Source organism: Oryctolagus cuniculus, chromosome 20, assembly GCF_964237555.1.
Source record: "Oryctolagus cuniculus chromosome 20, mOryCun1.1, whole genome shotgun sequence".
Lineage (NCBI taxonomy): Eukaryota > Metazoa > Chordata > Mammalia > Lagomorpha > Leporidae > Oryctolagus > Oryctolagus cuniculus.
In genome coordinates, this window is record NC_091451.1 from 6,389,520 (window position 1) to 6,409,822 (window position 20,303).

General features: G+C 46.5%; 1 protein-coding gene across 9 annotated transcripts in view; it reads right to left on the reverse strand.

Moving 5' to 3' along the window:
* The window catches only part of SYNE2 (spectrin repeat containing nuclear envelope protein 2), a 394,119-nt gene that overhangs the window by 158,931 nt on the left and 214,885 nt on the right, over positions 1 to 20,303 (reverse strand). For all 9 annotated transcript variants that reach the window (XM_051826403.2, XM_051826401.2, XM_051826405.2 and 6 more), the window contains 8 exons: positions 18,859 to 19,003; positions 17,829 to 18,047; positions 15,770 to 16,035; positions 11,246 to 11,411; positions 9,603 to 9,758; positions 6,528 to 6,668; positions 3,789 to 3,971; positions 2,501 to 2,638 (listed from right to left, as the gene is read on the reverse strand). In XM_051826403.2, coding sequence (XP_051682363.2) covers positions 2,501 to 2,638; positions 3,789 to 3,971; positions 6,528 to 6,668; positions 9,603 to 9,758; positions 11,246 to 11,411; positions 15,770 to 16,035; positions 17,829 to 18,047; positions 18,859 to 19,003 — 1,414 coding nt within the window. The remainder of the gene's footprint in view (positions 1 to 2,500; positions 2,639 to 3,788; positions 3,972 to 6,527; positions 6,669 to 9,602; positions 9,759 to 11,245; positions 11,412 to 15,769; positions 16,036 to 17,828; positions 18,048 to 18,858; positions 19,004 to 20,303) is intronic.

Sequence of the window (20,303 nt, forward strand, 5' to 3'; positions counted from 1 at the left end):
GGAATGTGGGTTGGCGTCCTGGCTGCTCTGCTTCTGATCCAGCTTCCTGCTAATGCTCGCGGGAAGCAGAGATGATGACCAGGTACTTGGGCCCTGACACCCACGTGGGAGACCTGGAAGGAGTTCCTGGCTCCTGGCTTCGGCCTGGCAAAGCTCTGGCTGTTGTGGATATTTGGAGGTGAACCATGAATGGAAGACCATCACCCCCACCCCCACCCCTTCGCTCTCTCTCTCTTTAGATTTATTTTAAAGTCAGAGTTACAGAGAGACAGGTCTTCTGTCCCAGATGGCTGCAACAGCCAGGGCTGGGCCAGGCTGAAGCCAGGAGCCAAGAGCTTCTTCCGGGTCTCCCCTGTGGGTACAAGGATCCAAGCACTTGAGCCAGCCTCTGCTACTTTTCCCAGGCACATTATCAGGGACCTGGATCAGAAGTGGAGCAGCCAGGACTCGAACCGGTGCGCATATGGGATGCTGGCATTGCTGGCGGGCAGCTTTACCTGCTGTGCCACAGCGCCGCCTCCCCTCCCTTTCCATCACTCTCTCAAGTAAATAAATCTTTAAAACAACAACAAAATAACATGGCTTGGGATGTGGGATGTCAAACCAAGGAGATGGGGCAGGAGAAAGAAAAGAAACAAATAAGTGAAAATGTCGAGTGTTTACCCTAACGCAGGAAAAGAACCGCTGCCAAATCTCAACACCCTGGGAGTCAGAGGTCAGCCGCCCACTAGGAACACACTGTCCTCTTCTACAGATATGAAAGGGCCTTGATTATCATTGAGTTCTGATTACTGTAAAAACTGTTAAAAGTAAAGGGATTCTTGCTGGGGGCTGCGCAGTGGGAGCCGAGGGAAACCTCGGCAGGACTCAGCAGCAGGAGGCGCCCTTGCCGTCCTGGCCCAAGCAGGAAAATCCTCGCAGTTAGTTGCTCTGTCTGTGTCAGTTGGCCTGGGACCTTGGGGCACCTGTGGAGCACCGGAAAGGACAGGAAACGTGGAGTCAGGGCATGTTAGAGCTGGGGGGCACCACGGGTTGGATTTCTCTTGCTTTGGAACTACCACAACTAAGCATATTCTCTTCTCATTCAAATTTTCACTTGTGTAATTGTTTTTGAAAACTGGAGAGACCTTCTCTAGGTATCTAGGTTCTGTTCTCCTGATGCCTGCAGCAGCCAGGACTCAGGAACTCAACTGGGTCTCCCGCAGGGGTGGCGGGTGCCCAAGTACCCGAGTCATTACCTGTTGCCTCCCAGGTTGCACATGAGCAGGAGGCTGGGACTGGAAGCAGAACTGGGATTTGAACTCAGGCACTCTGATATGGGATTTGGGCATTCGAAGCGGTATCTTAAGTGCTGTGCCAAATACCCACCCCCAGAATAATAACTCCTACATTGCATGGGCCAAGACTACGGGGGCAGCTTGGGCTGGTCCTATGCTCAGGATGTTACAACCCTGCAATCAAGGAGCCACCTAGTGGTTTGCATTTAGCCCAGCAGCTTTGACACCTGTGTCCCACATCGAGTGCCTGGGTTCCATTCCCGGCCCCAGCTCCTGCCTCTGGTTTCCCACCTATGCAGACCCACAGAGCAGTACTGATGGCTCAAGTCAGAGGGTCCCAGACACCCACATGGGAGACCCGGGTTGAGTTCCTGGCTCTGTTGTGGGCTTTTGAGGAGTAAACCAGCAGATGGAAGCTTGCGCTCGCTCTCTCGTTCTCTCTCTCACTCTCTCTCTCTCTCTCTAGGAAAGAAGGAAACATCCGGAGCTAAGGTTCTCTTCCAAGTTCATTCACGCTGTTGGCAATTTCACTTGTAGAACTGAGGTCTCTGTTTCCTTGCTGGCTGTTGGCTGAAGGGTTGCTCTGAGATTCTAGAAACCACCACCGGGCCCTCACCCCACGGCTCAGTCAAAACGCAGCAGGTTTCTTTAAGCCAACAGGGGCCTTCTCTACTACTAGGGAGTCTTCAAATAACCACATAATCAGGATTAATCAAGCTTTCATAGCAGTGACTCTCCCACTGCCGCAGCCACACAACATGACCTAACTACGGAGCCACTGTTCTAAATATTCATGTTCCTGTGCACCCAAGGGAGGGATGACACAGGTCAGGCAACCAAAGCCACCAGCACCACCCAGTGGTGGAAACACTCCAACGGGGGAACCTGAGGCTCACGGAACATACACTCACTTATTCAGAGAGTCATGAATAGTTAGCAAGACAGAAAGATGCAGATCCTGGTGCATAAAATCTCTCTCTTGTGCCTGCCACTCTTCCAAGCTTCGCTGTGCCACTTGGCATGGCTAGAGATTAAGGCTGACTTTATAGGGAAGAATTGAAGAAGAAGACAAAGAAGAAGAAGATGATGGTGATGGTGATGGTGATGATGATGGTGATGAGGATGATGATGGTGATGGTGATGGTGACGGTGATGACGATGGGCAGAGCCATGAAATCGTGTAGATTCTCTGACAGTAAGGAATCCTCCCAGAACACACCTACCTGGAGGGTGCTAGCATGGTGACTCAGTGTCTTGGCAGAGTCGTAGTCAGCAGGATTGGCCAGCAGACGACTGGTATTCTCTACCCAAACCTCAATGCTCTTCAGAAGCTCACTGTATTCCTCCATCTTGATCGTGGCCTGCAAGAGATGAGGCCCAACCTAGTCAGATTCTTGTTTCTGGGGCTGAACAATGAGGTCGCTGCTACTTGTCAGGGGTTTCAGGCCTGGCAGGTCTAGGCAACCCTTGGCTGGGGCACACGCCCACCCACTACCTGGGATCCCCCCAACTTTCAGGACGAATCTGGACCACGAGTAGAAAGGACGCAAGATGATCTACCCCGATACGGTGGGCCTCACAGAGAGTTCTGTGTTAGCCTTGCAGTATTCTGTGCTGTGGTCTGGGTATGAGCCGGGATGGTGAATGTCTCCCAAAGGGACGTGTGTTAAAGGGTTGGTCCCCATAGCCTTGGGGTTAATGGAACTAAGAAGGTAGAAAATTAACCCAATTACAGAGTTTAAAGGTAGGGCTTTTGGGAGTCGATTGGATTGGGTCATTAGGTTGGAGCCCCGTGGTTAAATCCTGGTGGCTTCCTAAGAGATGACACGGATGGGCAAACACACGGGCTCCCTCTTGTCAGCAGATGCTCTGCGCACCCCAGGACTCTGCCCTCACCTGATGTCCAACAATGGAGCCGCCTGATCTTAGACTGCGAACCTCCCAAATCACGAACCAACAGAAACCTTTCTCTTTGTAAAGTCAGTTTTCTTGGGTATTCCATGATAGCAGTGAAAAGCTGACTCTACCAGTCTGATTCCTGTTTACACTTCATTCTGAAAACTGGACTTGTACTTGGTCTTCCTCCATAAGGCCCTGCCTTGTAGTACCCCATTTCTTGTATGGCTAGGAGCTGCCTCACGCTTGTTAGGTTACCCACAACTCACACAACCATGGTTGGTTCCTATTTGCAACAGGGTTAGGTATTTTGTTCCCTAGCTGGACAATTCTTCCCTAGCTGGACATTCTAAGGGTTACCTGACCTAAGTCCCCGTCACTGGTCTTCATCCACCTGTGGGGAATCCCAGCGCTCACCTGGACTTCCACTGTGGCCTGACTTTTGGATCTTGTCTGCCTGCTTAGTCTGACTTCCTGCCACAACAGCACTAAACTCTCCCCTCACTGGGCTCCAGATTCAGAACAATTCAAGGGAAACTGGCTGCCCCCAGGTATATTTTTTGCTTTGTTCTATTTAAATCCTTCTCAGTAGCACCAAGTGTGTGACGGCCCCACCTTATTTAATTGCGAGGTTCTGGATTCCGCTCTCTGGGACACTTGCTGATACCGCTGGAGAGGAATCATCAGGTGGTCCATCCACTCCTGGGCCTGCACTGGGTCCTGTTCAACAACGTCCTGGACTTCAGCATCCAGTTCATTGAGCCTGGCGTGCCAGAGATCGAGCTCATCCCACATTTTCTGGAAAAGGAAATCAGTCGGAATGAGGATGCCGTGCTGTACTGTGGTGGTGCTGTTTCCATGTGCTGTTCGCAACATCAGAACAATATCACAGGCATAGTTCTTTATACACAGCAACCTCTGAGACTGCTTAACTGTAGCTGTATTCATTTCAGTACAAACTATTTGCGGAGAACAGAAAGACCTAGATGTCTCCAGAAATGAAGGATGGCCATCAAGGTCAACACAGCCCTAATCTATCTATCTATCTATCTATCTATCTCTTTCTTTCTTTCTTTTTTTTTTTTTTTTGACAGGCAGAGTTAGAGAGAGAGAGAGAGACAGAGAGAAAGGTCTTCCTTCCGTTGGTTCACCCTCCAATCCCCGCCGCGGCTGGCGCACCACGCTGATCCGAAGGCAGGAGCCAGGTGCTTCTCCTGGTCTCCCATGGGGTGCAGGGCCCAAGCACTTGGGCCATCCTCCACTGCACTCCCGGGCTGCAGCAGAGAGCTGGCCTGGAAGAGGGGCAACCGGGACAGAATCCGGCGCCCCGACCAGGACTGGAACCCGGTGTGTTGGCGCCACTAGGTGGAGGATTAGCCTAGTGAGCCGCGGCGCCGGCCCTGCCCTAATCTTCCAAGAGTGACGAGGTAAACTTTATGCTTTAAAAGGCTCATCAGACTAGGGTGCGTACATACACATGCTTACCTGGGAGAGAGAGAGAGAGGAAGGAAGAACACTTCCATCCACTGGTTCACTCCCCAAATGCCCACATGGCTGGGACTGGGCCAAGCCAGAGCCCAGCAATGCAATCCATGTCTCCTACAAGAGTGGCAGGAACCCAACTGCTTGAATTATCACTGCTGCCTCCCAAACCTGCACTAGCAGGAAGCTGGAGACAAGAGCTGGAACCAGCCACTGAACTCGAGCACTCAGATCGGAGGAGGCTGTGGTGGGGGTGGACCAGGATATGGAAACCAAGGTGGCGGGTATGGTGGAGGAGGAGGATACGATGGTTACAATGGAGGAGGAAATTCTGGAGGTGACCATGGTGGTGGTGGAGCCTACAATGATTTTGGAAATTATAGTGGACAACGCAATCAAAGTATGGTAGTGTTGGTGGAAGAAGCTTGGGCAGTCCCTATGGTGGTGGTTATGGATCTGGTGGTGGAAGGGGTGTCTATGGTAGCAGAAGGTTCTAGAAACAGTAGAAAAGGGCTACAGTTCTTAGCAGGAGGGACAGCGAGGAGTTGTTGGGAAAGTGGCAGGCTACTTTGAGACTGTTGTCCCAAACGCATTAGAGGAACTGTAAAATTCCACCACAGAAGAAATGATGATCCGTAGTCCGAAAAATGACTGCAGCTTAAACAGTTTGCTCAGGGCTGTCATAGCCACAGTTTTCAAGAAGTGCAGCTCTTGATTAATGCAATGTACTGTCAATTAGATGTACATTCCTGAGGTCTCTTATCTGTTGTAGCTTTGTCTTTTCTTTTTAATTACATCAGGTGTATTGCCCTGTAAATTGTGGTAGTTGTACCAGGAATAAAAAATTAAGGAGTTTTTAACTTTAAAAAAAAAAACAACTGTTGACAGGGGCCAGCAGGTTAAGCTACCACTTGCAATGCCAACATCCCATGTTGAGTGCCAGTTAGAGTCCTGGCTGCTCCACTTCCTAAGTGCTTGGGCCCCTGCCATCCACGTGGGAGACATGGATAGAGTTCTAGGTTTCTATCTTCAGCCTGGCTCATCCCTGGTTCTTGTGATCATTTGGGGAATGAACCAGGGGATGGAAGATATTTCTCTCTCTCTTTCAAAGGTAAAATATTCAAGTTTTAATGACTTAATGATTAATCAAGATTTAATGATTGGGGGCCAGTGCTGTGGCACATAGTAGGTTAAGACTCGTCTGTGGCACTGGCATCCCATATGGGTGCTGGTTCAAGTCCCAGCTGCTCTACTTCTGACCCAGCTCTCTGCTATGACCTGGGAAAGCAGCAGAAGATGGCCCAAGTGCTGGGGCCCTCATACACACATGGGAGACCCAGAGGAAGCTCCTGGCTCCTGGCTCCTGGCTTCAGATCTGCTCAGTTCCAGCCATTGTGGTCAACTGGGGAGTGAATCAGCAGATAGAAGACCTCTCTCTCTCTCTCTCTCTCTCTCCCTCCCTCCCTCCCTCTATCTGTTACTCTGCCTCTCAAATAAATAAATGCACCTTTAAAGCTATTATGACTTTTCATATTTTATTGAATTATTTTTTACATCAGTCTTCCCAAGATAAGATTTTTCATTTCCTATCTAGTTCAAAATCAGAGGCTCTGGTGAGTGTGGGTGGAACCCTCCCACAAAATAAATAAATAAATAAATAAAATAAAAACCTGGCAATGATTCAACACCACCTTCTCTAGCCAGCCTCTGCAGGGGACACGCCCAGGGAGGGTGCTGCCACCGATGCTGTGGCTCTGTCCAGGGACAGTGCTTCAGACCCATGCAAAGAACTCCCTTAGCAATACTGCCCAGATGAGTGTGGTCTGAGACGCAGGTGCAGACTGGGCGGGGCGGCGGGGAGGGGGCACTTACCTTTTGAATTTCTTGAGCTTTCTCAATATTTTTGCTCTTCTGCTGCAACATCTTTTCAACATTTTGAAGTCCGCTGTTAATTTCTTCTATTTTTCTACTCATGGCATATGACGGGGAACTCTTCAAGACTTCATTGCTGATCTGTTACAAGGGAGAAAGGTGCACTCCATTCAAAGGCTGAAACAACCAAAGAGGTAGCCACTCTGCTTGTCCTTTCAAGCGTCCCAAACCACACTGGCTAGCGACTCAATCAGAGGATAGAGAGGCGTGGGTGTGGAGCCACAGGTCACGCCACAGCCTGTGGTGCCAGCATCCCAGACCAGAGCACCGGCTCAAGCCCAGCTGCCCTCCTTCTGACCCATTCCCCTGCCAGTGTGCCTGAGCAGGCAGTGGAAGATGGCCCAAGTGGAATTCCTGGCCCTGGCCTGGCCTAGGCGGGGCTCAACCCTGAGCCATCTGGGGAGCAAACCAGTGGATGGAAGGTCTCTCTCTCTCTCTCTTTCTCTGTCTCTCTCTCTCTCCCTCTCTGCCATTCAAATAAAGTAAATCTTTTTTAAGATTTATTTATTTGAGAGGCAGAGTGACACAGAGAGGGAGATATATAGAGAAAAGTCTTCCATCTGTTGGTTCACTCCCCAAATGGCCTCTACAGTTCGAGCCAGGCCAATCTGAAGCCAGGAGCCAGGAGTTTCTTCTTCTGGGTCTCCCACATGCGTGCAGGGGCCTAAGGACTTGGGCCATCCTCTGCTGCTTTCCCGGGCCATAACAGAGAGCTAGATTGGAAGCAGAGTAGCCGGGACTCAAACCCATGCTCATATGGGATGCGGGCACTACAGGCAGTGGCTTTACCCGCTACGCCACAGTATGGCCCAATAAAGTAAATCTTTAAAAAAAAAAAAATGAGAGGATAGATTAGCAGACTACTAATTAACAACTGTATTTACCTGATCATTTAAATTCAATTTTAATAAATAAATACACATACATACATACTGAAGATAATTCAAAAAGTTCATAGACAAATGGAAGTAAAAGATAAATTCATTTTGATACAAGAGAATTTTGAAATCCATTTTTTTCATAATTAGATTTTTCATGAAGTTTTGAAGATCCCTCCATGAATAAAATAAAAATAAGAATTTGTGGACTGTAACTCACAGTGTGTACAGAGATTTGTGCTGTGTTGAACAAAAAACTAACTTGGTAGAGTACATAAAACGCACAATTCCAAGAAGATAAATTCTTAAATGATCTCTCCATTTTATGAGAAAATCCTCTGCACAGATCTGCTTTCCATAAAAGCAAACTTCTTCTCAAGCCAACATTGTTCAGAAATGTAACCCCCACCTCAACCATCATTTGCATGAAGTAGCATTTCTTGAAGATGCCCAGAGCTTAATTTTTCTCTGAATAACTTTTTCTAGTGTATGTTTTCCCAGCAACCAGAAATCCAGCTGCCAAACACTGTAATTTTTTTATCTAAGTGATTTTAAGAAAATAACATGTGCTAGAAAAGATAATTAAATGGACATTGAATGTATCATTTTCCGAATGCCTGATTTGTTTGCATTCTTGTTTGTTGAAGCTATGTTGATAAGGCTTTCTCCAAGCAGCCACTAAATAACCTAATGCTTTTCTGTATAATTCTTTTAATTCCCACTCTACCTGTATAACAATTAAGACCAAAACTGCCCTACACTGATAGCCCACAGACGAAGAAACTACAATACAAGCTGAGTAGCCTACTCAGGTCATGTCTGGGGGCATTTGAACTTGCCCCCAGAAGCTCCCAAGTTCCCCGGCCTCAAGTTCAAGTTCAAGGCTTGGCTCACAACATTAGGAGGCTGATACTGTTTTTATTCCACAGAGACCTTGCCTTCCTAGGCAAGATTATTGGTGGGGGAGGGGGTGGGATTCCACTTGGAGCTGGCATTAGTTTCTTATGGCTGCCTGTGTAACAAATGACCAGAACATGAAATTGTCTGATATTCTGGGCAGCGTTCTCTGGTAGAAATGCCTTCCATTTAGATATACCGGGCGAGATCATGACTGGGGAAAGTGAGCAGCCATCTGAATGATTCACAGTCCCTCCGTGTCTGCTGTTGCAAACCTACAAGTTCACAACGACCATTGTCAACCTTCTATTTGAAAGACTAGCTTTGATTCATTTCTTTTGTTTGTGATTTTCACAGGAAGTACCCAAGAGAATAACAGTATCTCCCAAGACATTTAATATTCTCTTAAAATGACATCCGTAGTCCATGATCCTGAAGCAAAGCACAGGGATTTTACTGTGTGTTGAATCACAAAGATCTGTATGTTAGGAACATAATTTTTTTTAATTAACATTTTCCTAAGAAATGTGTCATGGAAGTTAATGACTGATTCTAGTATCTGAGTTTGAAACCTTGATTTTTTTTTTATTGCACTGAAGGTCTATTTTATTTATCAAGTCATACTTATACCAGGAATCAACAACAATATAAAGCTCCTTCTGTGTGTGCTGAGCCAAACAGTTTTGTTTGTTCTGTTGGGATAAAATTGTCTTCCTAGGTTCCTATGTCTTTATGCTTTAAAATATTTCCAACCCTTTCTTCAAATCTAAACTTTCAGATACAAAGATTTTCCCAGAACTGTCTTTGAGAATTCTGTTCACCTCATCATTAGCCATTCACGCTAAGCGCTGCTCCTAGGGAGCTGTAAAATCTGTACTCTTACCGCCTTTAAAGCAAAGTATTAGTCATGCCCACAATTTTTAAGTTACTGTGCAGGTAAAAAAAAAAAAAATAGCCAAGTAAAAGACAATATAACGCTAGTATAAAAAGTGAAATCTAAGCACCTCGACAATTAAAAATACACAGATTACCCAATATTCTGTATCTATGTCACTTATCTAGAGTACCTTAATCTCAGTATTCAACACACATGAACTAAAACTCTATGAACAAACCATATCAGTAAAAATGGGGGCAACTGAAACGCGGCGTTCAGAGACACGCTCGTCGGCGTTCAGAGACACGCTCGTCTAGACGGCTCCGGCACCGACGACGACACCAGACACACAGCGCTGTGTACCTTCTCGTCGGCGTCCTCCAGGGCTCTCCGGCATTCCTCCACCTGGGAGCCAACCTCCGCGGGGACGATGGTGTACATCTCCGAGTACTTGATCCGCAGCTTCTCCATCAGAGTCTCAAAGGTTCGCTTCCCTTCCCTAAGAATGCTTTGGAGCTCCTAAAAACGTCACAGGGCAGGAGTTTCAACACTTGTGGCCCCCTCCCAACCCCGCCCAGGATAGGGAACAAAAGTTTTCCTGGAAAAAAAAAAAACAAACCAGCTCCCCCAGCAGCACGTCCTTAACATCTAAATAAGTGAAGTTTGCATGACAAAACTTCACTCTGGATGCAAGCTGGTGAAAACTGCCAGATACCCAGTGTAGGGTGATGCTTCCTAATTTGTAAGAATTCAACTTGATCTCTCTTCACAGCCTCAGGGCATCGTCGGGAAAAGACATGGCAATCTCCCTGGTTCTCAAGTACCTCTAGGACCTAGGATTTAAGGGGTAGCCTCCGGATCTAAAAAGCCACAAGTAGCAAAAATTTCCAAGAGTGTTTTTTTTTGTTGTTTGTTAACTTGTTGCAATTTCTACTTCTTCAACATTATCATCACAATGACTCAAGGCCACTAAAAGCCCCAGGGCTAAGAGAAGTGTCTTCTTTCGTGTAATTAGATGGCCCAGCTGAGTTCAACTGCTTTGAAAAGCCAGGGTCCAGTTCCATGCAAAGAATGCAGGTTTCAGCAGATAAAACAGGCCTGAACAAATAGTCTATTGGCCGTGGCCAGGAACAGAATCTGATCCACGTTCTCCTGCAGCTATCATAAAGAAGAAACTCATTTGTTTGGGAAAGTTTCCCAAAGATCAAGTGGAAAACTCCTTCTTGACTCCACTGTGGCTTTTTTGTTGTTTGTGTTGTTTGCACAGTGACTGTTCAGTAGCATTCGGTGTGTTAATGGGGTGAGTCACGGCTAGGAAGAATGGCAGGATTTTAAAGGCCTCCGTGATGCGTCACTGTTTCCCTTTCCTAATCCTCCGCAGAGAATAAATGGAGAGGGGGCAAGTTAGAGACCAGGGCTCTTGACACAGAGGCGGAGTCTGGGTGTCACTGCCATCCCCTTTTATCTAGACCTGGTGGGGAGGGCGCCACCCAGAGATGGTTTCTGGGAGTGACAGCAGGTGTCCTGTCTCAACATCAATAACCAAAAGCTCTGGCGAAGAACAGCAGGTGGCTTTTCAATAAACTTTGCAGATGCCACTTTGGGCTGTTGATTTTGGATGGAAATGTGAGATCATTCTGAAGAGGGGAGTTTCCAGATGAGGAACAGCCTGTTGGGAACTCTGATTGGAGGATGAGAGATAAGAGATACTCCAGGAAACCTAGCGTGCTACTCGGGAGCAGGCTGGAGCCTCAGTTTACCAAACACACCTGCAACACTCGCTCCCAGCCTAGCGTCAACCCTGCTCTCCATCACACCCGAGTGAAAAGGGACTGCTTGCATTTCCCAGAGCCCTGCCCACACGTGCCACAGGGCCTTGGCGTGTGCTTCCTGTCCCTCGGACCACTCTCCCAACCCTAGCGACTGAGTTATCCCTGCTGCAAGGACTCTGCCTACAGAACTGTGGACGGGGATGAGCCTGCAGAGCCGGCTCCTTCCTCCCTTACCTCCAGCTGCTCAGCCTTTAACGGGTGCTCCTGCGTTGCATTTTGGAAAGAAGTTGCAGTCTGTTGAAATAAATGCTTCAAAGCAACGATTTCTCTTGTGAAGGCGTGTCTCTCCTGGATTTCAGTCTGCATCAGTTCCTTACTTTTTTGGACTTTTTGAAAAAGCCTAAAATAGAATATTTTTTTATTTTTATTTATTTATTTATTTATTGACAGGCAGAGTGGACAGTGAGAGAGAGAGAGACAGAGAGAAAGGTCTTCCTTTGCCGTTGGTTCACCCTCCAATCCCCGCCGCGGCTGGCGCACTGCGGCCGGCGCACTGCGCTGATCCGATGGCAGGAGCCAGGTACTTATCCTGGTCTCCCATGGGGTGCAGGGCCCAAGCACTTGGGCCATCCTCCACTGCACTCCCTGGCCACAGCAGAGAGCAGGCCTGGAAGAGGGGCAACCGGGACAGAATCCGGCGCCCCGACCGGGACTAGAACCCAGTGTGCCGGCGCCGCAAGGCGGAGGATTAGCCTAGTGAGCCACGGCGCCGGCCAAAACAGAATATTAAAGTATAATTACCACTCCATCCTGCTCTTCTCTGAAGCAGGTTTAATTCAACAATTAACAAAATCTCTGACTAGTTCACAACACATTATTTTCCCTCAAGGAAAAATGTCCCAGTTTCCAATGATTTCCATACCACATACACAAACACGTGTATGACAAATCCCATCACTTAATCAAAATCCTCTTGAAAGCATTCATCCCCAAATACCCTCTGCCCACACTTTGCACTCAGATTGCATGTCTGTCCATTCAAGGCATCATTCGTCTCTCCAAGTAATCCATGAGCTCCCAGGAAAATGACTTAAGAGGTGAGGATGGAGCATGGTGGGCCCTGGCGTGAAGACCAGCCCACTGCTCATTTTCTCCTCTGCTGACCTCATCTGCTGTGGGTGCAGCAAGTATCATTCGGGGCTGGAGCTGTGGCGTGGTGGGTAAAGGAGCTGCCTGTGACACCGGCATCCCATATGGGCGCTGGTTAGAGACCTGGCTGCTCCACTTCCGATCTAGCTCCCTGCTAGTGCACCTGGGAAGGCAGCACAAGATGGCCCAATACTTGGGCCTCTGCAGCTCTATGGGAGACCCAGAAGAAGTTCCTGGCTCCTGCCTTTGGCCTGGCCCAGGCCCAATCATCTTGTAAGTAGTCTCAGTTTATGATACGATACATAGAAACCATTTTTAGCTTTGGGAGAAAAACTTGCACTAGAGACCTCAAGTTCATTTCCAATGATGAAGTAAGTTTTCAATCTACCAATGTAAATGCATTGCTATGCAACAGATAAAGGGTTGATAACCAGAATCTACAAAGAAATCAAGAAACTCCACAACATCAAAACAAACAACCCACTTAAGAGATGGGCCAAGGACCTCAATAGACATTTTTCAAAAGAGGAAATCCAAATGGCCAACAGACACATGAAACAATGTTCAGGATCACTAGCAATCAGGGAAATGCAAATCAAAACCACAATGAGGTTTCACCTCACCCCGGTTAGAATGGCTCACATTCAGAAATCTAGCAACAACAGATGCTGGAAAGGATGTGGGGAAAAAGGGACACTAACCCACTGTTGGTGGGAATGCAAACTGGTTAAGCCACTATGGAAGTCAGTTTGGAGATTCCTCAGAAACCTGAATATAACCCTACCATTCAACCCAGCCATACCACTCCTTGGAATTTACCCAAAGGAAATTAAATTGGCAAACAAAAAATCTGTCTGCACATTAATGTTTATTGCAGCTCAATTCACAATAGCTAAGACCTGGAACCAACCCAAATGCCCATCAACTGGATAAAGAAATTATGGGACATGTACTCTATAGAATACTATACAGCAGTCAAAAACAATGAAATCTGGTCATTTGCAACAAGATGGAGGAATCTGGAAAACATTATGCTGAGTGAATTAAGCCAGTCCCAAAGGGACAAATATCATATGTTCTCCCTGATTGGCGACAACTAACTGAGCACCAAAGGGGAAACCTGTTGAAGTGAAATGGACACTATGAGAAACAGTGACTTGATCAGCTCTTGTGCTGACTGTTGATGTACAATGTAATACTTTATCCATTTTAGTATTTTCTCTTTGTTTTGTTCTAGTACTATTGGTTGAACTCTGTAATTAACACACAATTATTTTAGGTGTTTAAATTTTAACTGAAAAGTGATCCCTGTTAAATGTTACAGTGGGAATAAGAGAGGGAGGAGATGTACAATTTGGGACATGCTCAATTGGACTTGCCCCAAATGGTGAAGTTAGAAACGTGCCAGGGGATTCCAATACAATCCCATCAAGGTGGCATGTACCAATGCCATCTCACTAGTCCAAGTGATCAATTTCAGTTCACAATTGATCACACTGATAGGTCTAAGAGTCAAAGGGATCACACAAACAAGACTAGTGTCTGCTAATACTAGCTGATAGAATAAAAAAGGGAGAGAACGATCCATCATGGGAAGCGGGATACACAGCAGACTCATAGAATGGCAGATGTCCTAAATAGCACTCTGGCCTCAGAATCAGCCCTTAAAGCATTCGGATCTGGCTGAAGAGCCCATGAGAGTATTTTAGGCATGGAAAGCCAAGACACTCTGGCAAAAAAAAAAAAAAACCACCAACACCAACACACACAACAAACCTAAATGAAAGATCTCTGCAAGTGAGATCCCAGTGGAAAGAACAGGCCATCAAAAAAGGTGGTACTTTTATCTGAAGGGAGGAGAGAACTTCCACTTTGACTATGACTCTGTTGGAATAAGATCGACGTCGGCGAACTCAAAAGGCTTTCCATAGCCTTGGCAACTCATGACTAGAGCCTAGGGAGATTACTGACGCCATAAACAAGAGTGTCAAATTGTTAAGTCAACAACAGGAGTCACTGTGTACTTACTTCTCATGTGGGATCTGTCCTTAATGTGTTGTCCAATGTGAAGTAATGCTATAACTAGTACTGAAACAGTATTTTACACTTTGTGTTTCTGTGTGGGTGCAAACTGATGAAATCTTTACTCAATATATAATAAATCAATCTTCTGTGTATAAAAAAAAAAAAAAAAGCATGTGTAGGGGCTGGCACTGTGGTGCAGTGGGTTAAAGCCCTGGCCTGAAGCACCGGCATCCCACATGGGCACCGGTTCTAGTCCAAGCCAGCTCTCTGCTGTGGCATGGCAAAGCAGTAGAAGATGGCCCAAGTGCTTGGGCCCCTGCATCCATGTGTGAGACCCAGAAGAAGCCCCCAGTTCCTGGCTTTGGATCATTTCAGCTCCGGCCACTGCAGCCATTTGGGGAGTGAATTAAAAGTGATTTTTTAAAATATGTATTTATTTGAGAGGCAGAGAGACAGACAATGAAAGCTCTAAAGGAGGGATTTTATATTAATATTTATAATTTTTCACATTATCTAAAATTCCTATAATGAATGTGTATTGTTATACTTGAAAAAACAGGGGCCATATGAGTGCCGATTCGAGTACTGGCTGCTCCACTTCCAATCCAGCTCCCTGTTGATGCACCCAAGTAGGCAGCAGAAGATGGGCTTGGGCCCCTGCACCCACGTGGGAGACCCGGATGAAGGAGCTCCTGGCTTGGGCCTGGCCCAGCCCCAGCTGTTGTAGCCATTTGGAGAGTGAACCAGCAGATGGAAGATTCCTCTCTCTCTGCTTTCACTCTGCCTTTCAGATAAATAAATAAATCATATAAAAGAATAAAGAAACTGACACATGCATTAAAGAAAAAAAATCAGCAAACTTCTTTTTTTAAATTTTGAGGACCTTTCAACATCAGCAACAAAATGAAACAAAATGAGTCTTGGAAAACACTATGGAAAACATATGGATCAATTTCAAAATGTTTTGGCACCAAAATAAATTCCATTTTTCCATGAGCTTTCCAAAGCACCCTAATACCAGGCTGGAGAACACATGCTAGTTTTAATTATAGCTGTTACTATTTTCCGTATCTTCTTGTTTTGTGTGTGTGTGTGTGTGTGTGTGTGTGTGTTTCTAAAGATTCATTCATTTATTTGAAAGTCAGAGTGCCAGAGAGAGAAGGAGAGCCAGAGAGAGCTCTTCCATCTGCTGGTTCACTCCCCAAGTGTCGCAACAGCCAGGGCTGGGCCAGCCTAAAGCCAGAAGCTTCCTCTGGGTCTCCCACGTGGGTGCAGGGGCCCAAGCAGTTTGGCCATCTTCTGCTGCTCTCCCAGGAGCATTAGCAGGCAGCTGGATCATGGACGAAGCAGCTGGGACTGGAACAGGTGCCCAGATGGGATGCCTGTGTCTCAGGCAGCGGCTTTACCGCTCTGCCACAACGCCAGCCCTTCCAAGCCCTTTTGTATCTCAGAGTGGCTCCACTCAGTTCTGCAGTCCCCTTTGCCATTATTCTATACCATTTTCATATGTTCTAAATGTGACAGTTTTAAAATTTTGAGCCAGAATTGTCAAGCGGTTTCCCTGATAGCTCTCCTAGACCTTACCTGTTGCATCGGTCATGCATAGAAGTGACCTCTTGCAGTGCTGGGGTGGTCGTCCCAGCCCCGGGGCCTTCTGGAACATTCTGGACACTCTTCATGCGCTCGAGCAGGAGGTTCAGCAGCAGCTGCTGCTTCTCCACGTTCTGCTCATACTGGCTCAGGCTCTCCAACAGCTCACACAGCTCCTCTTTGGGGGCTGCCTCTCTTGTTTTGGAAACTTCTGGAAGTTCCTCTTGAAGATTATCTAAAATAATTGCTTCTCGTTCCATCTAATTCAATAAGCCAAGAAAGAGAGAGAGAGAGAGAATGAGCTAAGTAAACAGCCTCTCAACCATTTCTGGACCTGAAGCAGACCTTAGCAGTCTTCATTTTTGTGTGCTCTTTAGTAATCAGAGGGTTCTTGACATCATGCATATCCCAACTCAAAGTAACATTTGTCCTCCAGCAGCTAGGAATAGTAAGGCATTTCAAAATGTTCATGAACAATGGAATTATGAGTTTATTTTGATGGAAAAACATCCCAAAATCTATGCTATGAGACATCTTCAAGAAGTTCTTGAAAGGGGCCGGCACTGAGGCACAGTGGGTTAAAGCCCCAGCCTGCAGTGCCAGCATCCAATATAGGTGCCGGTTCAAGTCCTGGCTGCTCCACTTCCGATCCAGCTCCCTGCTAATGCACCTGGGAAAGCAGAGGAAGATAGCGCAAATCCTTGGGCCCCTGCACCACTGTGGGAGACCTGGAAGAAGCTGCTGGCTCCTGGCTTCAGATAAGCTCAGCTCCAACCATTGCAGCCATCTGGGGACTGAACCAGTGGATGGTTCAGAAGATCTTTCTCCCTCTCTCTCTCTCTCTACCTCTCTCTGTAACTCTACCAAATAAACAAAATAAATCTTAAAAGAAAAGTTCATGAAAAATGAGTATTATGAAAAAACTATAGATAGATTTCAATTTTTTTGCACCAAAACAAACTTATCTTTTCACTCCCTTTTATCATGAATGCTATAAAGGAGTGGCGTATTAGTTGTCTATTACCAGAGCTTGAAAGAACCCAGCTATTGCCGGTGTAGATCAGTGAAAAGAATGAAATACTGCTGCTGTGGCTGAGACACAATTGCTATGGAATATTTTCGTGACCAATGACCTCTGGTTCAGGTTTCCAACATGAAGCGGCAAATCTCGCGAGATCCACATCAGGTAAGGAATAACAACTCCACCCAACTGCAAAACTACCGGGTATGGGGCATTTTCTCGCAGGTCTCTTCTTTCATTCCTGATGCCACAATGCTCAAAAATTAGGTCCAATAGAGCAGAAAGCTGTACCAGAAGTGGAGCAGCCCCGACTCAAACCAGCCCTCCAATGTGAGATGCCAGTGTAACAACAGGTAGTGTGACTAACCCACTGTGCCACAGTGCCAGCTTCTCAAAGTGTTTCTGGGTTTATTTTTATTTCTTTGTAAGACACAGACACACACACACACACACACACACACACACACACAGAGCGGGGTCGGGGGAGAGAGGAGGGGAGAGGGGGAGGGGAAAGGGAAGGGGAGGGGGAGAAGGAGAGAGAGAGAGAGAGAGAGAGAGAGAGAGAGAGAGAATCTTTCATCCCTAGTTGAGTCCCCAAATGCCTGCAACAGCCAGGATTGGTCCAGGCCAAAGCCAGGAGCCCAGAATTCCATCTAGGTCTCCCACATGATTGCTAGTGTATCCCAACTTAATTTATTATTTTTTATGAGAGAGACAGAGAGACAGAGACAGAGGGAGACCTTCCACTGATGGGTTCACTCCCCGAATGTCCACGACACCCAGGGTCGGGCCAGGCTGACACCAGGAGGCTAAAACTCCATCTGTGTCTCACATGGAGGCAGGGACCTGAGCAGCAGGGCTGCCCCCCCCACCCCCGCCACCTCGTAGGTCGTTTTAATGGGGTCTGACCTCCATAAATACCTACAGCAGTGTGTGTGTGATGTGCACATTTGAGGAACTATCTGTTTACTTAAAGACAGTGAGAGTAATAGAAGGAATGTAATTAACTCTCGCAGCCAATGAGGCACTCACTTCTTCACTGACGAACTTCCAGCCCTGCTTCAGGGTCTCGCACCACATCTCCCACGCTCTGGCAGCTTCCAGCAGCCTCAGCCATTCCTCCCACAGGGCCAGCAGGATCCGCTGCAAATGGACTCTGTCACCCTCTGTGCACCTGGCGCTCAGGCGTCTGACCACCTGGCGTAGTTCCAGCAGGTCTTCCTCGGCTGACTCGGCGTTTGACACCAGAACCTCAAGAAAGAAAAGAAGAGGTAGGACGTCGCACCTGCTGCTTTTTCTGAATTTATGAACTCTCTTAAATATTGAACAACGAATGACTTAACTCTGCTGAAAGTATTGTGACTTAGTCCTCGTCCATTTGGAAGTCAATCTGGTACAGAGGAGAATCTGCCATGGATTATTTAGTACGGTAGTCGTTGTGTAGTTGAGACTATGGAAACTATGGCAGATTTCCCCAGGAGGAATATATTTTCAAGGTACAATATTCTAGAAGCACACTTGATTATTGTAACTTAAGTCTCTTATTTTACTAGGTAGCTCATTTGCGAAATACTTACTGCAACCACCAACAAAATATTTAGGCACTTTTTTTATTTTTGGTTTGGTTTTTGGTGGATGTTAAGCATAGATGCCTGGCAATGATCTCATTCAAGTCCTTAGCAAAATAATAGCACTGATTTTAACAGAAGAGAATACGCAAACACTACGATGGCTTAGGAAGAGGGTTCAAGCAGTATCCGGAATTCGGTTTTGACGGTTGCATAAGTACTCAGTGGACAACCAAGTCCCATCACTGTCCCAGCAGTGTCCCTAGGAGAGGACGGTGCTGGGGGAGGGCTGTCTCCAGGCCCAGTTCAGGAAACCGCGCAGAGTCGTCATTCTGTTCCTTAGCCCTGAGCTTCTGATTCCAGCGTGTTTCATGGGTCTGCACTCAGTGTGCGGATTTCCTGGGTGGTAACTGAGCCACACCCTCGGCCACCCCGGCCACGTGTTCTGCAGGGCGTCTGCCCATGCCCTTCCTGCAGCCTTGCCAGTCTCTCACCTTGCTCTCCTCCAAGCGCTCCAGGGCTTCTTTGTAAGACACAGGCAGTGGGGAGATGGACTGCCCAAGCACTGTCCCCATTTTCTTGAGGTTGGCACAAATTTTCTCTTTAATTTTCCCATAGTTCTTGTAATTCTGGAGATACCTAACGAGACACGGTTGAGCAAGAAAAAGTAATACTAAATTTAAGACAACAAAATAACTTCATACACAGTGGGTTCCCCACACTTAGTATGAATATTCAAAAGGGGCTCTGACAATGTTCTTTGTTCCTCTTCAATGCATTTCACTGTCTCTACTGACAAGTCACCCCCAAAGGGATCTGCTTTCAATGCAGATTTTAAAAGGCAGGTAGGGCAGACCTGAAAACCCCTGAACTGGAGAAATTACTCAAAGCAAGCTCAGTGAAGTGAAAGCTGCATTCCTGACCACTGCTGATGAACTACAGATTGGTACAGGCTTGCTGGAAACAATTCAGTCTTAAAAACATTCCTACTGTTGAGTCATTAATTCAGCTTCTGCAATTTACCCTAAGGAATTAATCCTAAACATAAGGAATTTATCCTAAACATGATAAAACCTTTTGCATTAGAGGATTCATTAAAATGTCAAAAATTGCAATACTCCTTTTGTCTAACAAAAGGTATGTTAACTACAACCACCATTATATAAAATACTATGTAACATCTGCAATTACTTTTATAAAGGTTTTGTTATAACAAAAGAAAGTTAATGTTACACAGCGAAACAATTAAATAGGATGTTTTATATTTTATCTAGAATATAATATTGTGATGTATTATAAAACACTATACAATTACATATACAACATATACATAATACATCTATTACATATATAACACAGACTAAATCACTAAGAACAATTAAAAATTCTTTACAAAAAATTCTTTAAAAAGCCTCTTGGGGTACATATTTTGCATAGCAATTAAGATGCCAGTTACAGGGGCCAGCACTGTGGTATAGTAGGCTAAGCCTCTGCCTGTGGTACCAGCATCCAGTACGGGTGCAAGTTCAAATCCTGTCTGCTCCTCTTCCGATCCAGCTCCCTGTTAATGAGCCTGGGAAAGCAGCAGAGGGTGGCCCAAGTGCTTGGTCCCCTGCACTCATGTGGGAGACCTGGAAGAAGCTCCTGGCTTCAGATTGGCTCAGCTCCGGCTGTTGTGGCCATTTGGGGAGTGAACTAGTGTATGGAAGACCTCCCTCTCTGTCTCTCCTTCTCTCTGTCTGTAAGTCTGCCTCTCAAATAAATAAATTCTAAAAACAAGATGCTAGTTGCAACCCCTGGTACTCCCAAATCAGAGTACCTGGGTTCCACACTCAGTTTTGGTTTCTGACTCCATCTTCCGTCAAATGCAGAACCTGGGATGCAGCAGTAATGGCCCAAGTAGTCAGATCGCTGCGACCCTCTTGGGAGACCTGGATTG